Source organism: Canis lupus, chromosome 8 (assembly GCF_003254725.2).
Source record: "Canis lupus dingo isolate Sandy chromosome 8, ASM325472v2, whole genome shotgun sequence".
Lineage (NCBI taxonomy): Eukaryota > Metazoa > Chordata > Mammalia > Carnivora > Canidae > Canis > Canis lupus.
Genome location: NC_064250.1, coordinates 71,431,383 through 71,455,101, shown reverse-complemented (window position 1 = coordinate 71,455,101; position 23,719 = coordinate 71,431,383). Strand labels below are relative to the sequence as shown.

Sequence of the window (23,719 nt, the reverse complement as noted above, 5' to 3'; positions counted from 1 at the left end):
GTAGGTCTACCCTTTCTGCAAGAAGGGACAGTATGTTCCATGAACTCCTCCCTTGCCATCCTGTCTACTTGGCTCCCTTACAGACCTGGGATGGGCTGGTGGGGAGGGACAGGGAGAGGGAGGAGGAGCTCCACCTTGAGCAACTAGGGGCATTCTGGCCTGTGGGGTGAAGCCTGGCACTTTGCTCAGCCCCATCCTGCCGAGTGGGGGAAGTATATGCTGGGGCAGTGGTGGGGGGAGGGGGTGTTGGAGGGTGAGGAGCCCAGGAAAGAAAAATGCCTGAATCCTGTTTCTCCTCTGGTCAGGGTCTCTGCCACCCCTCCTCCCCTCAGCTTCCCTTCCTCCTAGCCCTGGGGCCCCGTTGGGAGTCCCTCCCAACATGCAGCAGCCTCTCCAGGACCCTCAGCGTGCCCCAGCCCCTTGGCCTCCATGGTGGGCCCTGGATAGGAGTGTGGGCTCCTTGGTCTCTGTTCCCCAGCTACTGTCCCCGGTTGACCTCCACATGGTGGGCTGGGCCAGGGCATGGGGAGTAGAGATGGGCCTGTTGAGCCAGCCAGTGGTAGGATTTGTCCTCGAGCTCTGCAGTTCTGCAGCCAGTGCTGCCACCTGCTGGCCAGGGCCACCTCGGTCCTCCCACTCCCCCACCTGGGTCTGGGGCACCTCAATTTTGCACACGTTGGGCCAGCACCCTAACACCCCCAAGGCTACCCTGCAACTGGAGAGAGAAGCCGGGCATGGCCTCTGTGCCTACTGCATCCCTGGGTGGCAGCAGTCTTACTGAAGATTGGGGTTTCCTGTCCCACACCCTGGGGCCCAGGACAAGTAGGCTAGGGGGACAGCAGTGGAGTAGAAGCTGCAGGTGGTACTAAGCTGCAGGAGGTACGTCCTAACCATCTGCCCTAGTGGCCAGGGTGCATTTGAGGAGCCCACCCAGGTACTGTTCAGGCCAGGGAAGGGCTTAGGCACAGAAGCTGGGAGTGTGAACACCTGGGTGGGATGGTCACAGTAGGGAGTAGGCCCCCTGGTGTGCAAGGTTAGCAGGGATAGGGTCTCTGAACCCACACTTGGGGTCTGGGGCTGGCACTTGGCTCCCTCCTTGGCTGACTGGCCTGGAGCATACATCAGATAGGGCTCACCTTTTCTTAGCTTCAGGGTCTCCGGTCAGTGGGGACCGGGCCAGCCCAGAGTAGACTGCAGGATCTGGTAATTTGAGGAGAAAGGGCTGTGAGGGGGCCCTTGCACATACATGGACATTCCAGGCGAGGGCCCTCCTGCTTGTACAGTTTCAGGGATAAGTGACTGTTCCCATTCCACCCTGAGCTGGCTACAGGTACCCGGGGTCCTGTCAGGCAGGGACTTAACGTCCTATAGAAAATGTATCTACATGGTCCAACCGTTAAGATTGGGCACTTCCTTAACTACTAATGGTTACGTAAAATAATGAGCCAAAACTTCCAATCACCCTGTGCAGGCCTCCCAACATGATCCCCTAGAAGCCCTGGTGGGCAGGGCGTGGCTCAGAACTTCTTCCTGGCAGTAAAGCTTACCTCCCCTGGAGCATTAAAGCACCAGCCCCACCCTCGCCTGTGCTGCCACATCCAGAACCTGGGCCCTCTCAGGAAGCTGGACAAACAGTTGTGCTCGCCAGAGGCCCAGAACTTTTACAAACCGTTTTTTTTTCAACCTGTAATTTTCTCTTTGCTCACTTTTATTCTTTTTGGGACAAGGTGGGGCTAACTGCTCTCCCCTCACTGGGGGTACCTCTGCTTACCAGTCCATGGACTCTCCGACCAGAGTCCCCACAACCTCTCCCTTTCCTCTGGACTCCTGAGATCCTTAAACAGGGGGAGTTTAATTTTCCTTGAAATCAGTCAAACACAGGAAGTCTGAGGACACCCTATCACACCACAATATAGAGGGAAACACACTCTTACTCGTTCTCCATCTTAGATGGATGCCACCAGTCAGCAGTTCTAAGAGCATCCATTCCTGCAACCTGGCCACAGGCCCCCAACCCCTGGCTCATCCTGCTAGGACGTGGACCCATTCCCATCGCAGAGCTTCTCAACTGCATCCTCTCACGTCAAGCAGGTGACTTGCTGGGGGGGAACTTCTCTGGGCACTGCATCCCAGCCTCCAACCTCTAGATGCCAGTAGTGCTACTCATCCACACTGACCTGGCCAAATTTCCCCCAAGGGCCAAAAAATCTCTGCCTTTTTGAATAGGAGTTATTTTTTTTTTAAAGTAAGCTCTGCCTCCAAGGTGGGGCTTGAATTCACGCCCCCACAACCAAGAGTCACATGCTCTATTGGCTGAGCCAGCCACATGCCCCCATGCTCCAACTGCCTCTTTGACAACCACTGCCCGACAGAAGTAATTAAGAGGTACAATTACTCAGAATGGGGAAAAAGTGTCCAGGACTGCCAGCAATAAAGGGCTCGTTAAAAATCCAGGCCACCTGCCTCAATGAGGCACCACACAGGCATCCCAGCAGTGTGAAGAACTCAGCGAGACGGAGGCATGCTTAAAAAAGTTGAAGTGTAAAAGGAGGTTATAAAACAGCTTGTACTCTGGATCCCAGAGCATGTGTGGAAAAATCCTGCACAACAGTAGTTAACTGTGGGTGGTGGGGTAACAGGTGATTTCCTTCTTTATACTGTTTTCCAAATTTTCTACAGTGAACATGTATTACTTATATAAGTTGAAACCAATTCTTTTTTTAAGTGGTGTTTAAAAAGATGCTCTCATGTGTCATAGTTCGTGGGAGACCGCTAAGGCAGGACTTCACTGCCACCACCCCTCATTGGATCCACACAAACTGATCACTGCCCTTGGGGTTGGAAAAAGAGGTGAGAGAGGACTGGTTCAGGGTTACCACTCTGAGACCACCCTTCCCAGGTCCTGGGCTTCTTTCATCGCTCTTTCACTTTTCAGAACATTCTAGACCTCCAGTAAGTAGCCCCTGCTGCTCTCAGCAGTGGCTGCATAGGCAGCAGTTGCCTGGAAGGCACCTCATACTGCACTTCTATTTGGAGCTGCCTGGTGCCCCTACCAAAGCTGCCTAATGTACCCTGGGGCTGCACCCTACACTCAAGCAGATTCTGAGTTAACTTCCTTTTCCAAAGGTAACAAAGGGGAGTGGTTTTTGATTCACAAGTGATGTCTTTCTGGCTGTGAGATTTCCATGGAGCAGGGGGGCAGCAAGTCATTTTGCAGAACTGTGGATTTTACATGTGAACTGGAAGATACCAATCTTGATTCCCAAGTCTGTAGAGACTTTGTGTAGGGATCCATGCACAGCGTCTGGACTCTTTCCCCACTTTCTCCCCAAACCTGTCTTTCTAGAACTCGTTCTGCTTTACTGAAGTCTTTCAGAGAAGCAAAGATGATGTTCTTGGTTTCAGAAGTCCTAACTTTTACACTCTTCTCAGAGTTGGGGGCTTGTTAAGTTTAAGGCTCAACTTCTATAATTAACCTTAAGACCCTGAAAAGCTTAAAGTACTCTTAGTTCCTCCCATTTCTGATGAATGTGTGCAGACAGCTGCTTGTCTCCTAGCAGCCATTCTCCCCTCTGGTTTTTTTTTTTTTTTTTTAATTTTTTATTTATTTATGAGAGAGAGAGAGAGAGAGAGAAGGGGGGGGGGGCAGAGACACAAACAGGGTCCATGCACTGGGAGCCTGACATGGGATTCGATCCCGGGTCTCCAGGATCACGCCCTGGGCCAAAGGCAGGCGCTAAACCGCTGCGCCACCCAGGGATCCCCTCCCCTCTGGCTTTTATAACAAAACCCTGGTTTTGAGCCTGGCATGCAGCTGCCCGGCTAGAGGAGCATATTTCCAAGATGCCCTCGAGGCAGCTACAGTGTGGTCATGGGGATAAAATGCTCCAGCAACCATCTTGGGCTGGGAGGCAAGGGCCAGCCCAACTCCTGCTGTGGCTATGGGGCTTGGGGCTGGGATGCTGCTCTGCCATTCAGAAACCTGATGTGGCCTGGCTCAGGGTTTCAAGGTCAATCTATCTAAAAATTTAGTTGGAACCCAATCCAGTGGCTCTGGAAACACCACCTGGCCCCCACCATCCCAATGTGCACTCAGAGTGGCAACATGGGAGAGCAGAGGCACAGCAGATGCACCAGCACCTCCAGCCTGGCTTTCATTTGCTGCCTTTGGCCTGATCTGGGGCTCCCTTCTGCATGCCTGTTTCCTGCTCTCCCCTGGATGCCCAAGGTCCACCTATGCCCAAATTCCAGGGGAGACCTCCCTGCCTGCTCTAGCCCACCTTTTGGGAAGGATCTCAGTCCTCACCTGTCATTTTCCTTGGGCTTTGTCTAGTCCCACCCCCTGTCATACACTTGCTTTGCTGTAAATTTTGTCTCTCAGAGCATGGACTGTGGGGTCAGGGTTTGGGGTATCCTCCACCCCAAGTGGGCTGTTCCCATTACTGGTAAAGGTGGCCTGTATTAACACATTCCCTGGGGTTATTCCAGAAATATGTGACTTAGCAACAAAAGACAACTTCCATTAAATTTTCACTAAAGTGGGATGCCTGGGTGGCTCAGCAGTTGAGTGTATGCTTTCGGCTCGGGGCGTGGTACCAGGGTCCTGGGATTAAGTACCACATTGGGCTCCCTGTGAGGAGCCTGCTTCTCCCTCTGCCTTGTGTCTCTGCCTCTGTGTCTCTCATGAATAAATAAATAAAACCTTAAAACTTTTTTTTTCGGGGCATCTGGCTGGCTCAGTAGGTAGAGCATGTGACTCTTGATCTCAGGGTTATGAGTTCAAGCCCCACGTTGCTCACAGAGATTATTAAAAAATAAAATATAGTAAAAATTTTTTTTCTTCTCACCAAAGTAAAAAGTCTAGTTTTGTCAATACTTTTGACCCATCAACTGGTCACCACATTAAGAAGTACTTCAAATGCGTTATACTTTCAAGAAGAAATAATAAAGGTGGCACATAATGAACCACACTTGAAATTGCTGACTTTGTGCTTGATACGATCCACCTGCACTGCTGCAGTGAAAATCAGAGCAATAGTGTTTTTGTAAAAAAAATATTTTATTTATTTATTCATGAGAGACACAGAGAAAGGCAGAGACATAGGCAGAGGGAGATGCAGGCTCCGTGTAGGGAGCCTGATGTGGGACTTGATCCTGGGACTCCAGGATCAAGCCCCGGGCCAAAGGCAGATGCTCAACCACTTGGCCACACAGGCGTCCTGCAATAGTGCTTTTTTTTAAAAAAGATTTTATTTATTAATGAGAGAGAGAGAGAGAGAGGGGGACAGAGAGGGAGAAACACAGGCAGAGGGAGAAGCAGACTCCACGCAGGGAGCCCAACGTGGGACTCGATCCCAGGACCCCAGGATCATGCCCTGAGTCAAAAGCAGGCGTTAAACCGCTGAGCAACCCAGGGATCCCCAGCAATAGTACTTATATTAGAGAGGAAATGCTCTGGGCAGAGGGAGGCCAGATATCCTGCCTCTTCCTCCTTGAAACCAGAAAGGAGGGCCAAGATGCTTATGGCTTGAAGCCTGAAACACAGGAGAACAGGACTTAGCTTTTCTGGCTCAGTTCCAGTGTTTTGGTACAAATTACTAATGAAGTGATACTAGGAAATGCGACCCAACAAAATTTGCCCTACACATTTAGCGATGTCAGGATAAAAAGACACATGGCACCGCCTTTCTAGGTAAAAGAACCCCTACCCAACTACAGACAGGTTGAGCTGGTATTTGATGAGACACAACACAAGCACAATAGGATTCTCCAGAGTTCAGCAGGTGGGGAGAGAGCCCAGCGACCCAGGACACGGGGCTGAGTGGGTGGGAATTGTAAAGATTGAACGGAGCAGGTGATAAATGAGCTGGATGCTGCAAAGCAACCAGAAGCTGGCCAGAGGACATAAGCAGAGAAGGGACCAGTGAGAGCAGTGCCCCCAGGGTGCACAGAACAGTTCCTGGTGTCGCATGAGGAAGTGGCTCTCAGGGGCACCATCTACCAAAAGATTTTGGGTCTCATATTAATGAACATGACTGCATATGCTCCTACTTCCCAGCTTATTTTCATGCAAAACATGTCTGATTTGAGAACGTATTCACACCTACCCACGCCTGCTGGCAGCTCCCTTTCAAGAGTGAGGGAGAGGCAAGTCAGTGCAGACCTCACTCCGGAAGGAGCTGGCATGCCAGGTGCCCCACTGGCCGGGATGCTTCCTCTCTGGTCCCTGGGACCTGGCTTCCTAGTGCAGCAGGGTCTATTTTTGTCTGGCGACAGAACTCTACCCAAAGCCTGCCACATCACTTCCTAAGAAAATACTGGACCGAGTCCTCTTAAAAGAACAGAGGTGCATTGTCTGAGACATATTTTATTGGGATGGTGACAAGACAGAGCCTTCCAACAGCACCCTGGCCCTGTCATTGCTCCCACACATGCCCTGAGTCTGAAGTAGGATGAGCCTTCCATGCCTACCTTTACACATACCACTGCTTCCTCTTCCTATCAGGGGTGCTTCAGGCTGCCCCTGTAACCTCCACCACCTCGCTCCTCAGACTGGGCTTCCTTCGTGTCGCACTGGTCATACCAGATTTCCAGAGCATGTCTGTATTCCTTCCCTGTGAGAGCAAGCTTTCAACAGACTTAGGTTTTACCAGTTCTTTTTGGATCCCCAGAGCTCAGCCCTCCAGAGTAGCTGCTCCACTCTAACCCCCCAGAAATGCACGTTGATGAATCAACATGAACAAACCACCACAAAAAATCTTCACGTCTTGTCCTGAAACAAAACATGAAACTGCCCTGAAAAGAACTGGGGCAGTTTAACTCGGGGAAGCAAATCTCAGGAAGGAAATACAATTTTTATCTTGAAGTACGTGAGCCCTGACTAGTGAAAGCTTCCAGGAGTAGGATGCCACCAGGGTGGGGCAAGGAGCTGCCAGGCTTCAGGAAAATCCAGGACCAGAGAGGACTCTCCGCCAGCTCCCTGGGGTGTGTGTACGTGCATGTGCACACCCTGGCACTGAAGGTGCCCAGCAGAAGCTGGACAAATTCCTGATGAGCAACTGCACATTCCCCTCCTGCTTGAGGGATGCGTTCTAGAGTTCTGGCTTAAAATAACACATAGAGGTGGGTTCAGTGGGTGGGAGGTAGAGAGCAGGAAACTGCAAAAGGCTCAGGCTGGGGGAAGGGCCGCAGGATGATCAGCTGTCCCTGCTCTCAGTGACGCCCCCCAGGAAGGCACCCATTTGTCAACCCACTTGGTGAGAAGATATCTCACGACGGTCACAAACCACACCAGTGACTATCTAGGGAGCTGGAAAAAGACGTGAGAACCTCAGAATTTGTAACGAATTAGCCCCACCACAGAAACAGTTAAGACAAATCAACGAAGCAATCAAACCCAAACCAACAGCAGCCAAAGTGCCTCCTGCAGCCCCAGTCTCCCCAGCCTTCCTGGAGAGATGTCATCTCACCAAGTTGCGCTCTAGTCTCATCCCAGGGTGAGCCCCAAGGACCAGCCTCCCAATCTCATGCAGGAGGCAAGCAAGCTCTACGAGCCAAGACTCCTGCTCAGCAGGCTTCACCTCCGGCTTGGTTTCTATGACCAAGCACTTGGAGCCAAGGGCTACTGTTAATACTCCCAAAGACTCTCTGACCTCCAGCTCACATACTGCGGCCAAGCCTCACATGGCTATTCTCTTAATGGACTGAAATCTAAGCACCCTACTGACTGTGTGACTCTGTGGTGTGGGACATGGATTAAGGCTCTAAGCCAAGAGTTTTAATCCCCAGTTTCACATCTAATGGCAAATGTCATATGATTCAGGACCTAATCCTGGGTGCTCACTGCACTGGCCTGAGGACCAGCATGTCTTGACTTGACTGATAGACAACACAATATAGGCATCAGCTCTATGGACAGCTCAGTGAAAAGAAAAGCACATTCCCAGCCCATCTCTAAATCTTGTCTATAATACAGGAAGGGCTCAGCTCAGACAGCTGCTGGAGACCGAGGAGGATGAACCACAAATCAAAACACAAATTCCTACGGTTGTGCCTGCCTCATCCTTGGGCCTTGGGTTATGGGGGGAACCTCACTAAGAATTGTGACTGAAGGGACACCTGGGTGGCTCGGTGGTTGAACATCTCCTTTCGGCTCAGGTTGTGATCCTGGGTTCCTGGAACTGAGTCCCACATCGGACTCCCCACAGGAAGCCTGCTTCTCCCTCTGCCTAGGTCTCTGCCTCTATGGGTGTCTCTCATGAATAAATTAAAAAAAAAATCTAAAAAAAAAAAAAAGAGTTTTGAGAAGCCACTCAAAATACCTTGTGCTTTCCAGGTGTTTCTTGCCCATACTACTACTACTACCACCACCACTAGTATTTACTACTACTTCTCCTCCTCCATCATCGTCACCACCATTGTTTTATTTTTATTTTTTTTAAGATTTTATTTATTTATCCATAGAGACACAGAGAGAGAGAGAGGCAGAGGCACAGGCAGAGGGAGAAGCAGGCTCCATGCAGGGAGCCCGACGTGGGACTCGATCCAGGGTCCCCAGGATCAAACCCCGGGCTGCAGGCGGCGCTAAACCGCTGCGCCACCGGGGCTGCCCCATTGTTTTATTTTTATTTATTTTTAAGATTTTATTTATTTATTCATGAGACATACACAGAAAGAGAGGCAGAGACACAGGCAGAGGGAGAAGCAGGCTCCTGACGTGGGACTTGATCCCGGGTCTCTAGGACCAGGCCCTGGGCTAAAGGCAGTGATAAACCACTGAGCCACCCAGGCTGCCCAACCAGCATTGTTTTATTTATTTTTTATTATTATTATTTTAAATGTATTTATTCATGAAAGAGAGAGAGAGAGAGGCAGACAGACAGACAGACACAGGCAGAGGGAGAAGCAGGCTGCATGCAGGGAGCCCGATGAGGGACTCAATCCCGGGACCCCAGGATCACGCCCTGGGCCAAAGGCAGGTGCTAAACCACTGAGCCACCCAGGTATTCCACCAGCATTGTTTTATTTTTTTATTTTTTTTATTTTTTTAAATTACTTATTTTTTTTTTATTTTTATTTTTTTATTTTTATTTTTTTTATGATAGGCACACAGTGAGAGAGAGAGGGGCAGAGACACAGGCAGAGGGAGAAGCAGGCTCCATGCACCGGGAGCCCGATGTGGGATTCGATCCCGGGTCTCCAGGATCGCGCCCTGGGCCAAAGGCAGGCGCCAAACCGCTGCGCCACCCAGGGATCCCCCAGCATTGTTTTAAATGAATACTTACTTTGTACTAAATGGGAGGGTAGATACAGAGATAATAAATATTTGTCAGGCAGCCCGGGTGGCTCAGCGGTTTAGTGCCGCCTTCAACCCAGCGCCTGATCCTGGAGACCCAGGATTGAGTCCTGCGTCGGGCTCCCTGCAGGGAGCCTGCTTCTCCTCCCTCTGCCTGTGTCTCTGCCCCTCTCTCTCTCTGTGTCTCTCATGAATAAATAAAATATTTAAACAAAACAAACAAAAAAAAACATTTGTCCATGATACGGACTCTTAGCACAACAGGAAGCAACAGACGGTAGGAGGGCAGAGCTGAGCAAGCAGGCTGGGAGAACCGTTATGTTATTTTACTTTATTATTATTTTTAAAAAGTAGGCTCCATACCCAACATGGGGATTGAACTCAGGACCCTGAGATTAAGAGTCACATGTTGTACCCACTTCTGAGCCAGCCAGGCGCTCCTGAGCCAGCTGGATTTTAAATGTGATGGCAGGGGCCCCTGGGTGGCTTAGTTGGTTGAGCGTCTGACTCTTGATTTTGGTTCGGGTCATGATCTCAGGGTTTTGAAATCAAGCCCTGTGTTGGGCTCTGAGCTCAACACAGAGCATGCTGGAGATTCTCCCTCTGCCCCTCCCCTAGCTCTTGCGCTCTCTCTAGAATAAATATTTATTTATTAAAAAAAGGATTTTATTTATTTATTCATGAGAAGAAAGAGGCAGACACAGGCAGAGGAAGAAGCAGGCTCTCCATGGGGAGCCCAATGTGGGACTCAACCCCGGGACCCCAGGATCACAATCTGAGCCAAAGGGAGATGCTTAATCACTGAGCCACCCAGGAGCCCCTAAAATAAATCAATCTTTAAATGTGATGGCAATGGTAGGCCTAGGCCTGTTGGAGGAGAGGTGACCAGCACTCTGCAAGGGGAGTGGGGGGGAGCACCATCTGCCTCTCCTACTTATGCTCTTCTAACAGACTCACACTCTTCCCTGCCCCTGGCGACATAGGCCAAAACTTGAGGCCAGGAATGGAACAGTGCAGGCTGGTTTCCTGACACTAGGCTCAGATATCAGAACTCTACACTTCAGAAGTTGGGGGGATTTTCTTATCAAGTCTCTGCTGGGAGGGCAGAGAGCACAGTGCTCAAGGACTTCAGTGTCTTGGGACACCTGAGTGGCTCAGCAACTGAGCATCTACCTTTGGCTCTGGGCGTGATCCCAGGGTCCCAGAATAGAGTCTCACGTCGGGCTTCCTGCATGGAGCCTGCTTCTCCCTCAGCCTATGTGTCTGCCTCTCTCTCTCTGTGTCTCTCATGAATAAATAAAGTATTAAAAAACAAAACAAAACAAAACAAAAAAAACCTTCAGTATTAGCTTGAATTCTTGTTTAAAAGGGCTTGTACCTGTGTGACCTGCACATTCACTAGCATCTGCCAGGCATCCTGCTCTGCACTTGCCACCTGGTAGACTCTGCCAATAAGCCAGGTGAGATGATTATTACTACCGTACTTTATAGAGGCAACAAGGTCACGATCCCAGAGCCGGGAAACCAGCCTGCTTTGATCAAGGGCATACACCTCAACTGCTAAGCCAAGCTGGCTAATTCAGGTTTAAACAGAGTTCTGATGTCTGAGTGAAGCGAATCCTAAGAGGTCCTGCCCTGGCAAAACCCATCCTACACCAGCCTTCATGGCCATCTAGATCCTGCTGCAATAACCAGCGGGCTGACCTCAGTATCTCCACCATAGCCAGGAGCTCACCTCCTGGCAGAGTATTTTGTTATTATGAGTTCATACAGGTTTTCTTACAATGTCCACTCCACTATCCTAGCTAGCTGGCTTTCTCCTTGAGAGTCTCAGACACTCTCACCCCCATCCCATTCTTCATGTGCCCAAAGCTCCCCATCTATTCCCTCTGATGGCTTCTCCTTGCCATGTGACCTTCCAAGGTCTCCTTGCCATGTGACCTTCCTTCCCTGGGGGAGGAGCCAAGCCGAGATGTCCTGCTTGAGCTCTGACTTCTGAGGAGTCCAATGCTGCTTTGACACTGATCACACCAGCTGCCCCCCTGGGGCACTACGACACCAATGGTGAGCACTACCTTTGAGGGAGTGTCACCCCTGCCTGGGTTCTGGTCTCTCAAAGTGGTAGACCGAAGACCCCAACTACAAAGTTATGAAACTGTCCTTCTTGTTGACTGGAGCGGAGGCCTAAGGGACAGTCACACCTAGACTTACCTGTGCAGTGTCAAGACATCTGCAAGGCACATCCTTCATTCACTCCTTTCGAGAGCAACCATTACCCCCAATGTAAAGTGGGCTGCTGAGCTCTTTAAAGTGTTTCATGGCAAATCAGCAAAAGTAAACCGAAACCCCCAAATAATCAAAAAAATCCCCACAAAAAGCGAAGTTTTGAGCAGGTGGAAACACCTTCCTGTCCCCCTGCATCACCCACTCTGTGGACATGGAGATCACCATGCGTGACTCACAGAGCAGGAACTGCCAGGGAAGGGTATTCAGGGATGATTTCCAGAATGACAATAACATGTTCATAATGCACACACAGCGAGATCTTTCTTTTAAATATCATCTTTCTCTAGGCTTTTGGAGAGACACATACTATGAAAATGATCACAGTTGTGCTTCTCAAAGTTAGTCGTGTTCCCTCCCAGCTTTCCACCTGGGTCTTCACTTTTGGAAAATAAAGGACAGCCCATGAACCAGGCACGTCGCTATGGAATGTTGTCTTAGTTCCCGTTTTGCCTGATCAGGATGCGAGTTGGCATGACTGGAATACTAACTCTACTTTCAGGAGTAGGACAACACTCTGGTTGTCAGGTAAATAAAAACCGTAGCACCGCCCCCACCACATACCTTACCTCACCTCTGAGGGACTCCAGAGGAGTGGATGAGGGCAAAATGTGGCCTTGTCACTGCATCTGAAGTGATTTTCAAGTACTCTAGAATATTCCTTTTCAAAATTCACTGTATGCGGAATAAAAACATCATATTATAAAAACATACTTATCCTAAAGGAAGGGCATGGGCCCCTTATTAATCGATTTAACTTCATGCTTTAATTGGAGTAAAGATAACACTATCGCTATTGTCACTGAAATCAAATTGATGTCAATCAGTGATAGAGGCTTTTAAATGATACCGATCCAGACGAACTCTGTGGATAAATACCCAGTTCTCAATAGATCAGTAGAGTGCATTAAAGCACAGACACACTTCTGGCAAACAAATAACTGACAACAGCTGAGCGTCTGAGTCTGCATACAGTGGTCCTCTCATCAGAGCGTGTGGGTAATGAACTTGTCTCAAAAAAGCCTAACTTCCGGTAATCAGTGTGTCCTTGAGAACAAACATGGCAAACAGAACGTGTTCCAGGTGTGAAGGTCAGGAGCCCTGCCACAGCCACACCTCTACATGGTAGAGCTCCACTTCCCCTCTATAAACTTCCACAGGGCAGCCACTCAGAAGAACCTGTGCACAATGGGCTGTGAGAGAAGCTGTGTACAAGGAAACTAGGTCTAGGGAAGGAACTAAAATGCCTCAGGTGAAAAAAGGAGGGAGACGGGACCTGTTTTCTTTAATAAGGGAGGTTTGAAAACCCCTCCCAACTTACTGCTCCCGGGCTGTGCCCCTTGTCTGGGAGCTTCTGTCCCGTATCTGCAGAGGATCCACCCATTGGCCGAGGGCTCCCGGGGTCCCTCCTGGATCTCCACATGGTATCTGAATGCACCTCAAACTCACAGCATCTAAGATTGCTCTCCTGCTTGCCCTCCCACCCACAGCAAGCTGCCCCATTCCAATGGACAGCAAGCCTGTCCTTTCTGCTGTACAAGCCAAAATGTGTGCAGCCTTGGGTTTTTGCTCACTCATTCACAGTCAACCCAAGAGCAAATGCAGTTGACTCTTATTTCAAGACATACCCAGAACCGACCATGGTCTCACTGGGCCAGCATCACCTCTTGCCTGATCGCTACTGACAGCCTCTGAACAGTTTTCCTGGCTTCTCCTTGCTCTCGGAGAGACCAAGCAACTGCCCCATTCCCCAAATTAACATGGCACCAACCAAACCTCAGGTCCCTAGGAATGCCTGACCCCGCTCTGCAATTCTTTTCTTGGCACTGACCACTTTGTTGCTATGACTTTACTTATTGTTTACTGACTGCCATCCTATTAGAACATAAGCTTCAAGAGGCTATGTTTTGTTCACGGATGCATCCCAAACACCTAAAACAGTGTTCTGCCCATGGTAATGAGTATTTGTGACTGAGTGACTGTCCAGACTTTCATACTCTGACCACCAACAAAAAACCCAGAACCCAAAACACCACCAATCAATATGGCCACTTCCCCATGAGACTGAAGTGTCACCCTAATTGATGAATTCATTACCCTCTCTATATAACCATGTAGGTGGTAAAAAAAAAAAAAAGCTGTAGGATTGATTCATGTTCTGAATCAAAAAACAAAACAAAACAAAACAAAAAAACAAAAAACAAAACAAAAAAACCCCCCAAAAAAAAAAACAAAAAACCAAACCCATAAAACCCACCAAACCAAGAGAGGAAAATTACATACTTCATGGAGAACAAACCCAGAACCGTCAAGACCTGGCGTCTTTCCACATGGGCCCGCGGAGGCTCCTGTTTCCCTTCCTCCTCAGGTCGCCAGGAGGGCAGACTTCTCCCTTTATTGCCTTTGGAGAAAAAAGATGCTAGTAATGACAAAATGCTGGGCTCCACACTAAGGACAAAGTGGCCCCAGGCCTTCATGTACTTTCCATTTGCTTTTGTTCAACTTGGTGGCGGAGGCAAAAAACATACTTTTAGTCACTGCCTTAATCTGAGTCTTAAATACAGTATTAGGAGACAATGCAAGATTTTACTGAGAAAAAGTGAATTTTTAATTATCTTGTGAATCTACTTAGAAAAACACAAGCAATGTTCACAACTATAAATTTAAACCTTTTGCACTAAAAAAAAAAAAAAACACAAAACAACAAACACAAAACCACAGGCATGAACTGTAAACCTGTATTAATTATCAACTAGTCTTAAGGTTAATTCTTAGTAGTAATTCAGTATTTTCCTCCTTGGCAATTTTAATGTTTTAGCACCAAATGATCTCCCACAGAGGTACTTGTAACAACTCTGGCTGCCAGTGTAAGGAGATGCTTCCATATGCACTACTTCACACGCACAGTCCACGCTCACACCACACAGACAGGAGGCCCGTGGCGATGATGTCACACGCTGACTTTCAGGGCAATGGAAAGAAGACAGAGGGCACGCATGTCACACATCTTTAATGTAGTGCATTCGTAGAAAAAAGGCCAGCTTCCGCTCCCAGGCGTGCTCTTGTCCTTATATTTTAATATCATGATTTAGAAGATGCAGACGTTATTACCTAAATATTATTCTATACATTTCCATCAGTGTTCAGGAAAACACTTTAAAATGCTACTTAATTTACACCGTAATTACTGGGTTACAGCTTTAGCTCATTGGCAATTTTGGAAGCAATATTTTTGAAAGCTATGGATGTCCCTGATATCCGCTTAAACCGGACCCCGTTCAGAGACAGTCTTGGCAGCTTGCACACCTCCATCTCCCACTGCACGAGGTTCTCTGCATGCCCATCACCATGGACACAGAAGAGTAAGAAGCGCTCTCTCTGCTCATAGTCGCAGTTATTGGCGTCCAGCACTTTGCGGATTTCCCGCATCATGTCATTGGGATCCATGGAACTAGTGGTTTTCATGCTCCAGGTAAAGCGCAGGGAGCGAGGTTTTGCTTCTTTGTTTTCATCCTTTTGCTCAGCAGATACGTTGCGACTGAAATGCACAGTGGCAGGTTTATTTTTAATTGCACAGAAAAACCAACCTTTTCTATTCCAGCTAGTTCAAAATCATCTTCTCTGTAGCAGAATAACTGACCTCCATACTTTACTTGCACAGACTCATATGTGGTGAGTCCTTTATCAAGAAGCATTCCTCTTTCTCACCCCCTCACCCCTTCCAAAATGTAACTCACACAGGCAAAGGTCTACCCGACTGAAAAATCTTTTACTAGCCATCTATACTTAATAACATTCAAGAAATAATTTGTTAAACAGAATCCTTGGAGACTGGGTAAAGCAGGGATCTGAGCACTTCTCCAAGAAAAGCCCATCTCTCTCCTCAAGGCTGACTGCAGATGGTAAAGAGCCAGTGGGGTCCCCCAAAGGCCCAGCTCAGGGAGGAGGAAAGGGTCAGCAGGCTAGCTTCTGGCTTTTTGACCTACATAGCTGCCCCTGTACCACCACATCTTTTGTTAGGTCAGTTCATCATAACCTTCACCACAGTGGTTACTCAGGATAGCCAGTGCTTCCACATAGTTCAAAATCACCTTCCCTGCAGATGGCCCCTGATGATGAGTATACAGCTGGGTGGGGTGTGAGCCCTTCTCTCCTTTCCCTCCACCCACCTCAATATTTTCCCTGCCATTTTGTTAAACTTCTAATTCCAGTTAAAAATAATTCTTAGATGACACTATCTTACTCTTAGATGACACTATCTTACTATTGAAGCTAAAAATTAAATGTTAAGGCTTATTTGCTGCTGAGCACTGCCACAACCAGTTAAAATGTAAGCTGTACTGATCCACAGAGGGTAAACCGTGATCCTAACGTCTATGAGGTGATGTCACAGTGGGGCCCCAGGCACAGTCCTCTTGGAAAGTCCATGACTAGGTAGGTATGTATCTACCACTGTTCAGGGCATTTAACGGTCATTGCCACAAACTGTTATTTATACTCCCATGTGTACGCTGGAATGCTTCAATTAGGATGGTGAATGCCTCACACTCTTGTGTTTGTGTATTAAAAACATCCAGTATATGCATGTTATGCACTTCAGCCTATGGCATATTCATCAGAGTCGAGGGTGGGCCATCGGTTTTATTATGCATATAGTGGCCAACCTGCTGGTAGAATATTCAATTTAATTCACATCCACGCAAATTGATTGCAAGCCTCTTAGGTATAAAATGCCGTGTTAAGCGCTAAATAGGTTACAGAAAACAAGCAAAAGCTCTCAAGCTAAGTTGGGGCTGGGGGAGGGAAGACTGCAACTTAAGGCCACAGTAGTACAGGAAAGGTACAGGCAGTCCACTAGAGGGTGGTGTGAAAGGCAGGTGGGCCCTCTAAAGGGAGGAGCACAGGGAAAGGCAGGGCAGGGAAATGAGGAAATGGCTTCCAGGAGGGGGTGGCATCTGAAAAGAGCTACCAAGAACTCATGGGATTCCAATACAACGGGGGTGGGGGAAAAGAGTTCGTGTGCTGAGCAGAGGGAACATCATAAGCAAAGGCAAGGACGTATGGAAAGCACAGAATGTGTTGAGGGTATAATCAAGTGCACAGATGGACTGGAACTGGGGGCATAGCATCACCCCCACAACAGCCGCCAAGTACTTGCAGTAGGCAAACTCAGGATAGCGGGAGCCTGTTCAAGGCCGGCATGGGCAGGCCTGGGGTGGGAGGGGGGTCAGGGGAGGCCAGGGTAGTTCAGGCCACCCAGGGCAGGTCTGGCAATGGGGCCACTGCAACTTTTCATTCAGAAAAGTCACACGATCAGAGCTGTGCTTTAAAAAGACCAGAAGAAGAGCAAATGGGTTAAGGAGGACCTGTGACAACATGCTGGTGGCTGGTAATGAAAGGGCATAGGTGGAAGATCTAGTACTATGGAGGCCTGTCAGCCTATTTGGTGAACTCTCCCATTCCCAAACCTGTGTAATGAAATACAAAATGATCTATAAAATGTAAAAGCAAATCACTCAACTATATAATCATTCTTAAACTTCTAATTTAAAATATGAAAATTCTACTCAATATTCTTTCATTCTTTGAGACCAAAATCATGCAGGGGTTACGGGCACGTCAATAGTGCTCCTACGGACTTCCCAGAGCTCATTTCAGGCTGTCAGCGCCCAGGGAGGACAGGAGCGTATTTTAACACCTGAACACCAGTGGAAAGCCAAATCAGGCTGAGATACGGAAGGCTTCCACCAGCGGGTAGCCATGGCGCTCCGGCGCCCTCAAGCGGCCACTGTGAGGCGGCAGCAGTGACACACTCCTGCTTCACCATAGAATGCTAACCTCACCAAGCAATCCTATATTGAGAGCAGGGATATGATGCAGGATATTCAGAGAAGAGCATCGTTTCTGCCACACACATGAGGTAAATACCTATAAAATATTTTAAGTAAAAATCATTTCCCTCACCTTGAGCCCTCATATCTCCCGTTCCTCTCATATTCAGTTGGAAGCCTCAACGAACAGAATGCAGAAGCACAGAGAAGTGGGAAAGAGAAAAGAAATCTTACAGACTGGTACACAACCACCCATATACAAACACAGATGTCATAAAACAAACCCAAAGCACTTTGGGTCACCAGCTGTGCCTGTTAAACTCGGTTCTGTCATGGGGGTGATTCAGCCCGTGGCCATTCTTCTCCATGTGTGCTCGAAGCTGGGGTGGGAGGCTGACCTGCTTCACATATGCAACAGGTATTCCTGCTTGGCTCTGGAATTGGAGATATTCTAACTTTTAATCCCTCCCCCCAAATGTAATGGGTTTGAACTAAAAGGAAATGAATTCTATCAGTTAAATCCTATATCGAACTACAAAATTTCTTGTGCAAGGAAAAATTTTGGCAACTGGGAAGATTATAAAGCAATCATGGAGAGAAATTTCCCATAGGAGGAAAGCGCTCCTCCCACAGTTTGACAAAGAGCTCATGTTCACATAGCCTTACAGTGACCCACTGATTTCTTCACCATACAGACCCCCCCCTACCCCACAGCCTGGCCTTCTGGACACAGGTGGCCCAAATGACAGATTCTCTGCCTCTTTCTGTGTGCAATTCAAGACAATGACCAATATTTTTGTTCTTCTGACTTGTCTTCATCAAAAAGTATTCATCTGGTAGGAATAATATTTACCACAGTGCTTTCAGTAAAAATAATGAGACCTACTTCCTTTAATGGTTGATGGAAAACAGCTTTTATTTTTTTTTTATTTTTTTTTTATTTTTTTTTATTTTTTTATTTTTTTATTTTTTTGAAAACAGCTTTTAGATAGAGTCTTAGTTATTATTCAACTCTCTGAAAATATTAAAACATTTCTGCTATACAGCTGCCCATATCCTTATTTCTGAAAACCTCCAAATGAGGCTGTAGGTTTGAATTTTGTACTTGTTTCCCATGTAAAAATATTAGCTAATTTCTTGGTAATTTTAAAGCCTGTTGCTAATTCAATCATGAAATAAAAAATGGCAACAGTCACCACTTACCTTCTGCAGGCTTGAGGCCAATCAGTAACTGTACATTAATATTACTGAACATCTCATTCTTCAAACAGAAGCATGCTAAGTGTTATTAGTATGAAGACAGAATTATTTGGATGCTAAATAATTCTACCAAAGAAAGAAAATGCACAGAGCATGCACAGGCCTATTGTTACATGGGTGCCACAGTCCCTTTACAAATGCCTGACAGAGTTAATCTATTTCTTTCCAAGGTTTCCTTACAAAGAAGTAAGTAAGTAGTTCACAGCAGAAAGTTTAGTTTTTAAGGAAAACAAAACAAAACAAAAACAAGGCTAGAAAGCCAAACCTGATGTTAATTGCAGGAGCCATTTTGGGGTAAGGATTGAAAAAAATAATGTGTATATATAAATCCTACCTTTTGATAAACCTGAATGACATGTTTCTAAAAGAAATTAAGCCAAAAAAAAAATTAACAAAAATGACTTGCACAAATTAAATAGAAAATCTAGTCAAGTAAAGAGAGAAAGAAAAACAACAAATAAAACAGGGCTCCTCTTCTGTCCAATGAACAATGAAACAGTAACATTTGTTGAAAAAGTAAAATTACAGGTAACTGAATATGTGATCTTTTAATTTTCTAGAATTATAAAAAAATCTATACTGGTAAGAAAAATTCAGCAGTAAACATTGTCATTAGCTCCAATTAAATTTATTTAAAGATTTTTTTTCAGATGGATATACTTTAAGATGATAAAATCCAATATCCTGTGTTAAAGAAGTGATGGAAATCATCTGCAGTACTCTAGAGTAAGAGGGTAACACCTCTCGATCCTCTTCAGAATGTCTCATGAACAAAAACCTCACCTTATAACATTAAAAATTTCATTTTAAAATGTTCAACAATTAAGAGAACCCTTAGTTATCTCAGGAAGATAGTTTAAACATTCACAGAATGTCTATTACATTGTAGGACAGAAATAACTTTTTAAGAAAAAACTAAGTGGGGTTTAAAATGAAGCAGACTTCTTAGTTTTAGATAGCAAAATGAATGGAGATTAAATGATAACAATGGGGGTGTTTCATTTTAATGTTTTATAGAATAAATTGGAAGAGCTGTATTTAGAAGGGACTTTGCTCATTAAACATTAAGGAGATGCTCAGGTTGTTCTGAACAGAATCTGACGAAAGAAATTCCAAACCCAGAGCTGGGCTTGTATGATCATGTGATCAGCATTCCGGGGCAAGTGCAGGCTGGGTTTGCCGAACTATTTCTGCAACTTCCCAGTTCTATGACTGAAAACGGAGTTCAGTCTGAGTGAACAAAGTAATGAATGCTTTGGATTTGTTCTTCTAACATGGATAATTTGACATTGCTTCAGATACTAACCAATTAAAAAATCTCCAACTACTGTAGATAACAGCCAACCACTTCATAATCAGAAGTGGTATACAACAGGGTTATATGTGACAGAGAAGATCATGCATATGACAATATTTTGTAAATAATTAAGTACTATGTAAACACAAGATTCTGCAAAAGACTATTTTAGTGTAAAAGTGATTAAAAGGTCTTAAATGTATTTTCATTTCCCAATTTTCTGCCTGAGAAAAGTCAGGGTTATTGGTCAAGTACCACAGGACTGCTTTTTTTTTTACCTTTCCTGCCACAAGTCCCTGAAGAGGAGGTGCAGTAGGGGTGAAGCTGTGCCTGGGGCCCTGTGGACCACACAGAGGTCTGTACATGGTGCCCCACAGGGGATGAGCAACTCTGAGCACCCTATGCACACTAGGCCTGGTTCCAGGAGGAACTCAGAGCACACAGTTCTCTGAAGCCACATGTATCCAGGGCCGAGTCAGAGCCAAGAGCAGAGAGCAGGCCCTTCTGGTGTCAGCTATCTTCCTACTGGCCCTTAGCAGGTCTCTGGGTGCAGCACCTTTGTGAGAACACCAGAGCCTCTTTCAGGCACCAGGATTCTGACCCTCACAATTACTGTGAGGGCAGGATAGGCAGCCAATACCAATGGCAGCAGCAGGAATAAACAGACTACCCCTCAAGTACAGTAACCAGAGGAGGCTATAGACCACAGTTTGTAAACTTTTATAAACAGGAGACCATTATTTCTGCAAATCTTTAGGAGTGGAGAATGGCTGGAAATGTAAAATAAAATGACCCCCAAGATTTTTTTTTAAATTAAACCAAGAAAACTCAGTCTCCAATTTTAATTCAAAGATAGGAAATAAACTACATTAGAACAAGAGGAACAAGGATTGCAGCCTGTACTGTCCTTGACAGCCCTGCAGGGTAGCACACACAGTGGACTCAAGGGCCTCTTCTGGAGGCACAGACCTGGCTCAGCAGCTTTTGGCTACAGAGTCTTGAACATGTGTCTTAAACTCATGTCCAGTTTGTCTTACAAAATTGGGAAAATATCGATTATACAGGCAGACCGTGGAGATTAAATGAATGTGTGAGAAAGTATGTGCGTGTGCACACGTGTGTCTTTATAAATGTAAAACTTATTTCTATAAATCTACACACATCTACTCAGCACATGGTAAGCAATCAATAAATGGTAGCTGACATTATCTGTAACAATACAGCATTAAGATGATCAAAAAAAGAGCAAAAAGGGAAAAAATCAATTCAAGGATATTCAGGATATGGAAGATTTTATTTAAAGAGCCCATTATAGACCAAAGTGTAAAGACACGGAGGTGCCTGTCCTGCAACTAGAGCTTAGACAGACCTGACTGCACATCTTCTCTGCACTCAGACAATATTAAGCACTGTCAGGGAGCAAACAACCAGGTAAATGATACCTGGCTTTGTCCCCTACCACTTGAGTTTCAGAGGTAGACTCCATTTCAGCTTAGTCCATAAGGACGGAACTAGGGGATAGAGAGGCCTGGGACAGGCTATGGGATGACCCTGAAAGGAAGGAAGGAATTATTTTGGGGGTTATGAGACTCTTCTTGGATTGAGCTCCCTGCTTCTCTTACTGGTCCTGAGTGGGTACCCAAAACCTGGCAAAGTCCTTTAGATCATTCTACTCTTCTGCCCAGTTTGGAACAGGGGGGTCTCAGTAAAGGGGTGAGGAAGAGAGTAAGAGGCTGGATTGTAACTTCTGGCCCCCTCTCTGACCTCTAGTCAATGATAATGGATAGCAGAAATCCTCCCTAATCTGGTAGTCAGTGTCCTGACAAGCGATTACCCAGAGAAAGTTTAATGTGACTTGGTTAAGTTTAGGTGATTGATCTAAAAGAACATAACATTACTAGAGGACTTAAGGAGAATGGAAACTGGTATTTGGCTTACAGGTTAAATACCAAAGATAGCAGGAAACACAGCAGTCGGCTAGTGAGCCACAGGAGTGCAAAGTAATAGAGGAGGGGGTGCCTGACATTTGAGCTGTGCTGAGCAAATTACAGATGGTGAACAAGAGGGTCTGCAACATGTAAAGCTGCAGGATGCCCTGGGCATACTCATCCAGTAAGGCTCAATCTTTAAGAAACTCAGGGTGCTTGGGTGGCTTAGTTGGTTAAATGTCTGCCTTCATCGCAGGTCACAATCTCAGGGTTCTGGGATCAAGCCCCATTATCAGGCTCCCTGCTCAGTGGGTAGTCTGCTTCTCTGTCTTCCTCTGTTCCTTCCCCTGGCTCCTGCTCTCTTGCTCTCAAAATAAATAATTAAAATCTTAAAAAAAAAATCTTTAAGAAACTCTTCTAGGAGGGCTGAGAGAGCAAGGGTGCTCAGGCCTCCTGAGTGCAGCCCAAGCTAAGGGTGACTCTGCCTGAGTGCTGATGGTGCACAGTGGCACCTTTCCTTCTCCCTCTTATAGCAGTTAATGATTTTAGGCTGCTGCAGTCTCCAGATCAGGTTATGGAAATAAGGTTCAAAGTATCTCAAGGGAAAAAGGATTTTATACACAACCAGATACTAGTTTCTTGCGGAGAAGAAATCAGGAATTTTATCTGCCAAACTATACCATTTTTAAGCAAGTTGCCTTGTTCTTACTATAACTTACTGAGACCAATAGGAAGAACAATTTTAAGATTTACACCCTAAGAAATTTAGTGTTCCTCAATCACAATGACAGGAGAGGAGAGAAGAAATGTTTCTCTCCTCTTTGTTCAGGGCTGGTCACACCACATGCTGTCTTCTGCAGGGACTGCTTATGGAGTGCTGACCTAACACTGGAGGTAGGGTTTTTACTGCAGTAAACACATCATGTGGACAGAAGCGTGATCAAAAGGAATAGCAATTAAAGAAAACAACAGCCTCCCAAGTGCTAGAGGACTTCTAGTGCTGTGAAGACTCTAAGCTCTTTAATTCCTATTCTAAAAGGTTTTACTTATTTATTTATTTATTTATTTATTTATTTATTTATTTATTTATTTCTAAAAGGTTTTAAAGTATAAAGTTCTATATATAAACCAGAAGAATACGAGCTAAAGACAAAGTGAAAAGTATCTGGGCAATTGCTTCACACAACTGAAAAGATATTTCTCTTTTTCCTCTTGTATTTGATCCAAAGAATCAGCACCACCCAGCACTTACCTCCTTGTAAGTTTTGAAGTTAATTTACTAAAAAGATTAGTGGAGCCTCGGCTTCGAGTCTGTGACAACGGTGTGGCTTCATGGGACAGGCTGGGTGAGGCAGGCGGGCCATTATATGTGGCAGTCCGCCGCTCCCGGGGCTGGCCATGGAAAGTGCTGCGACTGGCAGTGCCCCGCGGGAAGCGGAGTCGGTCTGGGGTGGCTGCACTGCTGACACTGTGCGTTGAAGCAACTGGAGTCCTCGGATCAGGAATAGTGCTAGAAGGTCAGAACAGAATAGTCTCACATCTTTGTTCACAAAAGCCCAGCTTTGTGGCAAACACAGCACACAAAAATCTACAATCCCAATATACTTCTTATATACAGTAGAGAAAATCAGTTATAAATAAATCTCTAGACCCAAGAGGGTATTTTATAGGGCTCAGGACCAAAAGGCAAGCTAAATAGGAGGGTATCAAATAAACAGTATATAATGAAACACAATCTCATGGGGTTTAAGGGAGTAAGACATACATATTTTCAAGGACAAAATTAATGCAGGGAAATTCTAGGACAAAGGAACGGCTAACTCAA

General features: G+C 46.2%; 1 protein-coding gene across 14 annotated transcripts in view; it reads right to left on the bottom strand.

Moving 5' to 3' along the window:
• Positions 1-14,571: 14,571 nt before the first annotated feature.
• The window catches only part of MARK3 (microtubule affinity regulating kinase 3), a 121,712-nt gene continuing 112,564 nt past the window's right edge, over positions 14,572-23,719 (bottom strand). For 7 of the 14 annotated variants that reach the window (XM_035719572.2, XM_049113508.1, XM_035719570.2 and 4 more), the window contains 4 exons: positions 23,147-23,404; positions 19,004-19,030; positions 17,543-17,587; positions 14,572-15,116 (listed from right to left, as the gene is read on the bottom strand). In XM_035719572.2, coding sequence (XP_035575465.1) covers positions 14,771-15,116; positions 17,543-17,587; positions 19,004-19,030; positions 23,147-23,404 — 676 coding nt within the window. In that variant the 3' untranslated portion in view covers positions 14,572-14,770. The remainder of the gene's footprint in view (positions 15,117-17,542; positions 17,588-19,003; positions 19,031-23,146; positions 23,405-23,719) is intronic. The other 7 variants (XM_035719573.2, XM_025444057.3, XM_025444058.3 and 4 more) reach the window with 3 other exon arrangements.